This window comes from Asterias amurensis, chromosome 2, assembly GCF_032118995.1.
Source record: "Asterias amurensis chromosome 2, ASM3211899v1".
NCBI classification, from domain to species: domain Eukaryota; kingdom Metazoa; phylum Echinodermata; class Asteroidea; order Forcipulatida; family Asteriidae; genus Asterias; species Asterias amurensis.
Window position 1 is genome coordinate 26,950,329 of NC_092649.1, and position 8,051 is coordinate 26,958,379.

Here is an 8,051-nt window from a genome sequence, read left to right on the forward strand (position 1 = left end):
GAGACCTATAGATTTAGATACTTTTCGAGTTCTTAAACAATAAAGTGAAATCGAATGGACTAGACTCTGTGATACATTCTACCGTAGAGACCGCAAAAGCAACTTTCAATGGAATGATTAAGACCCATACAAATGCATGTGTTCCTATAAGTTCTGTATCACGAGCATTATTTGTACACAAACCATTTATAATACAGTACGTATTAACCTTGCTGCTGTTGGCTGTATAATATTCACGACCATCATATTCAAATGGTAATCTTGATGTTGACTCGCCTTTCAGTTCAGTTATTCTACCATAATGGAAATCAAAGTTCAAAATATTTGAATATCAAAGCACCAAGTATGCTGTAATGACATAAAGGGGGAAGCCCCTAGAAATAAGGTGGGGCAAAAAGTATGGGGGCCACGAAATGCTACATTATAGATGATGAACAAGTTGGGGGAAATATTCAGAGGGGTGTACAACTTAATTCGTTGATATCCATTATTATCAAATAAATCCCAACACGTGACTGCGAACAACAGAACGTCTGAACCTCAGATATATCTTATTTGATCTCAAGTTTTACGCCGAGCCGATTGTCAAAGCAGTTTTTGTCCATGGCATTGATGGTGCACCTTAGAATCAGCAAAACAAATTTATTATACTTTGTTGTGGTACCTTGATCACATAAGGAAGTTAGTTGGTAAAACAATAACCTGGACTCTGAAACATTTTCTCCGTTTTTCCTATCTTGTTGGCAACGAAAACTCCATAGGTATGTACAGTTAAAAAAAAACATTTTAAAGGCAGTGGACACTATTGGTAATTACTCAAAATAATTATTAGCATAAAAACTTACTTTGTAACCAGTTAGGGAGAGGTTGATAGTATAAAACATTGCGAGAAACGGCTCCCACTGAAGTGATGAAAGAAGTAATTTTCCACGAATTTGATTTCGAGACCTCAGGTTTAGAATGTTGAGGTCTCGAAATCAAGCATCTGAAAGCACACAACTTCGTGTGACAAGGGTGTTTTTTCTCTCTTTATTATCTCACAACTTCGACGACCAATTGAGCTCAAAATTTTCACAGGTTTGTTATTTTATGCACATGTTGAGAAACACCAAGTGTGAAGACTGGTCTTTGACAATCACTTATAGTGTCCTGTGTCTTTAAATCAGATTACTCAATGCGTGTCCTTGAGTGATTATGTATTGTGAGAGTGCAAAATGTGCTGCAATATTAAGAAAGAGATTAATATTGTTCTAAAAGTTCAGGGAATGGACAGTTTGGCTTGTGTATCGAACCATCTTTTTTAAATTTGGGTAGGGGAACGGGCTTTAGGCTGATAAATAAGTTAATTTGCTGCATGTATCTTCAGATCCAAGTTTGAGGGTCATCTACGTGAAAGTATCTCAGATTATTATCCAGCACAGTCTAGCGTGTTGTAGTGTGACTTTGTTTGTTGTTCCAAACAAAACTGTTTATCTTTATTTTGTTTTGCGCCACAACCATGCTGGGGGGGGGGGGGGGGGGGCTAAAGCGGACTTGTAGCAAAGACAATCCTCTTATCACCCTTTCCTTAATATTCAGTAGTTCGTGAAATACCTAGTAAGTTGATAAACTAAAGTTCTATTCCCAACCGTGAGATTTTTCCTAACAACTGGAAAGTGCAGAAACGTATACTAAGAAAACAAGTGTTTGCCTAATAATGTTCCTTCCTTGTTCGTCTTTTGCGCAAAAACACTGAGCAACTTTGTGGTTGACTGGAGTATTTGTTGATCTGTCACTTCCTTAGGAAACTATGGGATCCACTGAATGGACACTGTTTATTTGTTGTCTTGGTGTCTGTATCGGCATCTCTCAGTCATCAACCTGCAGTCACGCACGGTGTGATTACGACTACGTCACTGCGGAGGCTGACTGCTCCTCCCTCTATCTTGACTGCATCCCCGTCAACTACCCAGACGCCATTATCATGGATCTAAGCCACAACAACATATCAGAGCTGTCACCAGACGATTTCAATGGCACATTCCCCTGGCTGGCTGAACTGTACCTTGACTACAACAACATATCTGATGTGACGTCACTGCTGGAATCCAGTGAGCTAGATAGCCTGCAGATATTGTCTGTTAAGCACAATTTAATTTCTTACTTGCCCTCTACTTGTCAGCTGAGCTCTCTCACTGAGCTCTCAGTAGACTATAACTTCATTACAAGATTATCTAATATTCAACGTTGCAGGACCTTGCAGCGGTTCTCTGCCGATTTTAATTTAATAAGTTATTTTAGCCCAAATGATATGTCAAATATTGTTGTCAGCATACAATTCAACCGACTGACTTCATTTCATTCGTTCTTTGACCTAAGAATTAGAGATGTTTCTTTTCTTGTTGATCACAATGAAATACGAAGTCTGTATATGCCAGACTACTTGGGTTTGGGCATAGATATAGGCCTACTTTCACTTAACCACAACCAACTACAGTCGGTAAGCATTGACGCAACTCCAGATACATTAAACGTAGGCAGTAACGGACTGTCAAACTGGAATAGATTCTACATCAGTCGATACAGAAACACGATGAAGAGAATGGACATGAGCAACAATTCCTTCGATTCATTGATTCAACCAAACTGGGCCGAAGGGCTGGAGTTCTTAAACGCCGATACCAACCTGCTAGCAAACCTTTCTTCGACAACCCTGTCAGGTTTTGTCGATCTGACTGAACTGCATGTAGCCGATAATCGTCTCTTGTTCATCTCAACCACTGCACTGAGTCAACTCACCATGCTAAGGTCACTGTATCTCGATGACAATGCCCTGACGTCTTTGTTTGGAGTATTTTTTAACCAGTCTATCTTATTTGAGCTCTCCATCACCAACAACCGACTCACCACATTACATGCTGATTACTTCATGGGTCTATTGTCGTTGAAGCGTCTGTACCTCGCAGGGAATCAACTCACTAGCGTCAACATGCTGATGTTTCAACTGGTGCCTGAAATTATAAACTTGGACTTATCCCAAAATGAGCTTCAGCTGGTCGACCTGCAGGACTGTCCTCTTATTAATCATACAAACCTACAGGATCTCTCACTGGCTCACAATCTGATTCACGACGCAGAAACTATCTTGGGTTTCTGTGATTACTTGCAAGTACTTGATCTGAGTTATAACTTGATCCAAGTCGTGCCCGGTGATTCGCTATCTGGGAGGAATAGAGCTTTGTCCAAACTCGAGCTAGAAGGCAACCCACTGCAGTGTGACTGTAGGCTCACAGGTCTGCGAGACTGGCTGCGTAACAGTCCACCATACGTTGAGCCTCGATGTGAAGGACCGAATCATTACTATGGGTCAGTGATAACAGACTTGGACAGTCATGACTTCTTATGTCAAGCACCGATGGCGATGGTGGACAAGCAGCTGACAGCCCTGACTGGAAAATCTGTGACTCTTACATGTACAGCTACTGGAATTCCTGCTCCGACCGTAACTTGGCTCTCACCAAACGACACAGAGATACTAGCTAATGACGAAGGAAGATTCACCATTCTGCGAGGACAAATTCTGCATATCACACCAGTGGAGAAACATGACGAAGGGAGGTACACATGTCTTGCTCAAAACATCTTGGGTGAAGGGAGAGCCGAGGTCAACCTTACAGTGACTACCTCTAAATCAGACGCCCCACAGCCGCACTCACTGGCTTCTTCCGTTCTCCCCACAATGTTTATCACCATTATAATAACGGTTGCTGTATTTGCTGGTATCATATTCCTCCGTCGGTATCGCAAGAAACAGCAAGAAGCCAACTCCACATCTGCAGCTAAAACCTCCAATCTGAAAGTTGACTTCAGTAAAGGTGACAACGATGACTCGGAGGGAGGTTGCGTTAACAAAGCCCTTGGCGGAGGCTATGAGGTTCCAAGTGGACAGCAGACCACTGTTAGATATGCGGATAGTCCTACTACAGGGCGTCGCCAACCATCTCAGACCTATGCTCAGACCATTGAGGATCATAGTGGAGGCAACGGAGAGAACAAAGGAGATGAAGAATTGTATGAAAGTGTGTCTGGCCCATAGTTTGGGAAACGGCGCTGGCTTTTTACACACAAATACAGAAGCGTTGTATATTTTAAAGAATATCCACAACACTTTGGTAAAAATAAATTGTAAATAACATAAGCACAGTTTTTTAACAGCAGGCCTTAGATGAGCACGATGGAAAGCTTCCATTGATATTACTCAACAATGTTTGACCTCACTGGTTCAAAACTCGATGTTTGAAAACAGGTTTTGTTTGTTACTCCGAAAACGACCGATTGAGTTTGAAACATTTGTAATTCCATGTGGAGTCACACATTTTGCCAACGATCCACTCATTTTTCCACCGTTAATTTAAGGTTTCTAAATTTTAGTAGTCAAAACCAATCCGCGACTCGACTCTCGTGTAATAGGTAATAGCCGCAATAACAGTTGTTGTTCGGTGCATGATTTGCAAACACAAAATTAGTGATAAAGTTTTGTCAAAAATACTCAGAAAATCTAACCCAGTTTTTGCTGGCGTCTTGTACATTATAATAAGAAACATCACAAAAAAAAATGCTTAAAAATGTGAAACTTTATAAAATAGTCAAAACTTTGCCGTGGTATTAGCCAGAACTGCTACATAATTTCTATACTCCTATAAAAGTGTATTTTTTTATTTTTGGTTCTTAAGACCCTTTCCATCTTCTTGTGAAGTTGAAAGATATCAATACTTATATATAGCCTGTTTTGTATATTAAAACTATACACAATAATAATGGCATAATTAATAATACACTCTTAAACCTTCCGGGTCAGGATTGTCCGTGATCCGGACCCTGTGTTGCTTGACCCAATTATGGCACAGTACGACCTGGAATCTCTGTCAACATGACTCAGAATGGGTCAAGCTGACATACAATCCGAGTTCAAATCACCCCGGGTCAATTTTTAACCCGGAAGTTATTTGAGAGTATTCTTAGTTAATGTAAAATACAATTACCCGTATAGCCTCGTCTACTCTTACTAAGCCATTAGGTATTATTTTGATTTTGGGTTGTTCTTTCTATTTTTTTTTTACATTATAGATTAAGTGATAATTCAAATGTATACTGCGCTAAAGATTACATAACACATTGTATAATACACAGAATGGAAGAAAAGGGTAATAATTATTGAAATACTAATGTTTGTATTGCAATGTAAATGTTGCATCACGGGGATTGTTCATCTTTGTAACCAAAAGGTAGCGTACATTTTCCCAAAAGTCCTGCTCGTCTCTGTATGACAGCTGATTAAAATTCCAATCGGGCTGGTCCGGGAATTGAACCCGAGACCTCTCGCACCCTAAGCGAGAATCATACCACTAGACCAACCAGCCGTTAACATTAACGGTAAAGTTTGCTAAGTAAAAATAAATTTAACAACCCCAAACACTCGAAAAATAAAGTTCTCTCGTGAGGACACACCAGGGGGAGGTTAAAGTTCAAGGAAACTGTATTGGGAAATTATGTTTCTCACTTGACTGATTTTCTCATCAGTTGCAACAGGAACACGATTGAATTATGGACAAGGACGAACACACCTCGTTAAATTATGACTTTAAAGGCATGGACACTATTGGTTTAATCACTCGACGTAGCATAAACACTTATACTTAGTAAACGTTCAGTGGAGAGCCGATGATTGTAAAATATATTGTGAGAAACGGCTCCCTCTGAACGTCGTTTTTGAATTTTGCTTTGTATGCATAATGTTGGGACACACCACGAATTGGGATACGTGGTCTTTGACAAAGTGACCATCCACCACCAATAGGCTGTAAAGTTGACTTTTTTACTGTTATGTGATTAATGCATTATTGGAGAGAGTTTGTAATCAGCCTTCAAAATGATACCATCCACATTTAAATCAGACTTTTCTTGACGAATATATGATTTCTCAAAGCCACCTACTTTTTTATTCAGATTTCTCAAAGATTTCTTGAAAACCCAAACAATTTAATAGGCTCTGCAATGTGCAAGTGCGACTTTACAGCCCATTGGTGGTGGATGGTCACAAATACCAATTATGTCCAGTGCCATTAACATGCTTTCCCCATCACATCTTTATGATAATATCAAACGAAGAGAGTGGTGTAAATTAAATAATATGGTCCAGTATTCAGATTATGTAGGATATGGTGACGGGGATTAAAATACATAAAATTGAATTGTGTTTCTTTGCATGGATTAGTCTGTGTCATTTTAAATGTAAATGGGTCACAATAATGGTCACTAATATCTGGGGTCAGTATGTCCCGAAGTCAGAATGGCCCAGGAACGTTACATGACAAACTGAATCTGAAAGAAATTCCGGCCACTACTTTAACCATTCCACGGGTCAGCCTGACCCACAACTGGGTCAGGAACCATCAGAGCTGGAATCAGGGTCAATTCTGACCCAGGGAGTTTTTTTTTTAGAGTGCTTAACGATTCCAGGCAGCAAGTTGGCCATTGGCAAAAATGAGAAGAGCACAGTAAACAATTTATTTTTCTTTTATTTTGAAGGAGGAAAATAGTTAAACTGTAAGGAAAATTAAATCGCCAGGCCTTTGCAGTCTGAAGAAGTATACATTAGTAAGCTGATTTGAAGACTAAGTGCTTTGAGTGTAAAACAACCGTATTTCTTGATTGACTTGGCCAAAGGTGGTCAAACAGTTAGGAAAATGAAGGGCTGGTCCGGGAGTCGAACCCGGGGCCTCTCGCACCCAAAGCGAGAATCATGCCACTAGACCAACCAGCCTGCTTGAATATTGCCTCAAAGTATTTGACAATATCTTCAAGCTCAAACAAAATCCCCAATTTTTTGCTGACGAGGTTTGTTCGAGTTGTAAGTTCTTCTGTGCCACGTCTACGTCTAGTAGTAGTAGTATGCGCATGTCTATACGAGGCCGGCCCGGCGGCACAGCTGGACCACTTACGGGTGCACCCCATCACTAAAATATACTCCCATAGCAACGAGTGCAAAATGCTAAAAATGAGAAGAATACATCGAAAAATACTTGAAAGTCTCATAGATTTTGACAGTAAAGGGACAATTATTATTCATTGACTCTTGAATGTTAATCCTCTGTTAAATTTTAACATGGTGAGTCCCTTTCCCCGTCGAGTTATTCCCCCTCCAAGCCAAAACACCCCTACATTTTATAGTGTGTTTTTTTCTCCAAAAGTCCGAGCATCAAACTTGAAAATAATGTCCCCACACCAATTAGCAAATAGGACACTTTTTTTTGGGCGGGGGTGGGGTTCTCAAATCTGTCTTGTTATAGAATACGTTGACCCTTTGCCCCCAAGGGTTGCCACGAGGTTAAAAAGTGTATGGGGGCTCTCTTAGATTTTAACTTTAAAACAACTCATGATAAAACGTATACGTTCCATAGTCAGTGACACAACAAAAGGACAGATTTGGTTATTCCGTGGATTTGTTCGCCTTTTTGGATACAGCCAAATTTCCCTCAGTATTGTGTGTAAACATTTCAGGCAGCCGATATGGCACTACCATCTGGGCTTCTCGCTGGGCCCCACTGCCCGTCCCCTTTCAATGTTCGGTTCCGATTGAGTGAACGGGGGGGGGGGGAGACAATGTTTATTGTCAGTGGGAAGTGAACTGGGAATTGTTTCCATTTAAACGTTAGGAACGATCCTCTGTGGAGACCTTTTGCCCTTGCCTGTTATAAGTTGTTCTCGGTCTATAATAATAAGGAAGTAAATAAAATACGGATTCACCCATTTTTATCGCTCATTGGCATTTCGACAGAAACTTCAACATACATGTATACACTTCACAACTTTGCATGGATAATTGTAAACAATAATGGATTGGGGCAACACTAGTCACGGAATTGGGAAGTTCCCATCGAACAACAAACACGCCACTTCTCCTCTTTTCAATCCATTTCGTCTTGGGCTTAGGCTTTTCCCAAAGGGTATACTTATCATGTTCACAAGGGAAGCAACATTAACTGCCTCTGTGGCAGGAGATTCGCCCCCAC

General features: G+C 40.4%; 1 protein-coding gene and 2 non-coding genes across 3 annotated transcripts; 1 reads left to right on the forward strand and 2 right to left on the reverse strand.

Moving 5' to 3' along the window:
* The first annotated feature begins 646 nt into the window (after nucleotides 1-646).
* LOC139934039 (uncharacterized) lies at nucleotides 647-6,496 on the forward strand. Its single transcript, XM_071928309.1, has 2 exons — nucleotides 647-761; nucleotides 1,784-6,496. Exon 2 carries the CDS (start codon nucleotides 1,790-1,792, stop codon nucleotides 4,073-4,075), a length of 2,286 nt encoding a protein of 761 aa, XP_071784410.1. The 5' UTR covers nucleotides 647-761; nucleotides 1,784-1,789; the 3' UTR covers nucleotides 4,076-6,496.
* Trnap-agg (transfer RNA proline (anticodon AGG)) lies at nucleotides 5,328-5,399 on the reverse strand. The gene has a single exon. It is a non-coding gene; the product is annotated as a tRNA-Pro (tRNA).
* A 234-nt stretch (nucleotides 6,497-6,730) lies between the features above and the next one.
* On the reverse strand, nucleotides 6,731-6,802 carry Trnap-ugg (transfer RNA proline (anticodon UGG)). Its single transcript has one exon. It is a non-coding gene; the product is annotated as a tRNA-Pro (tRNA).
* Between the last annotated feature and the right edge of the window lie 1,249 nt (nucleotides 6,803-8,051).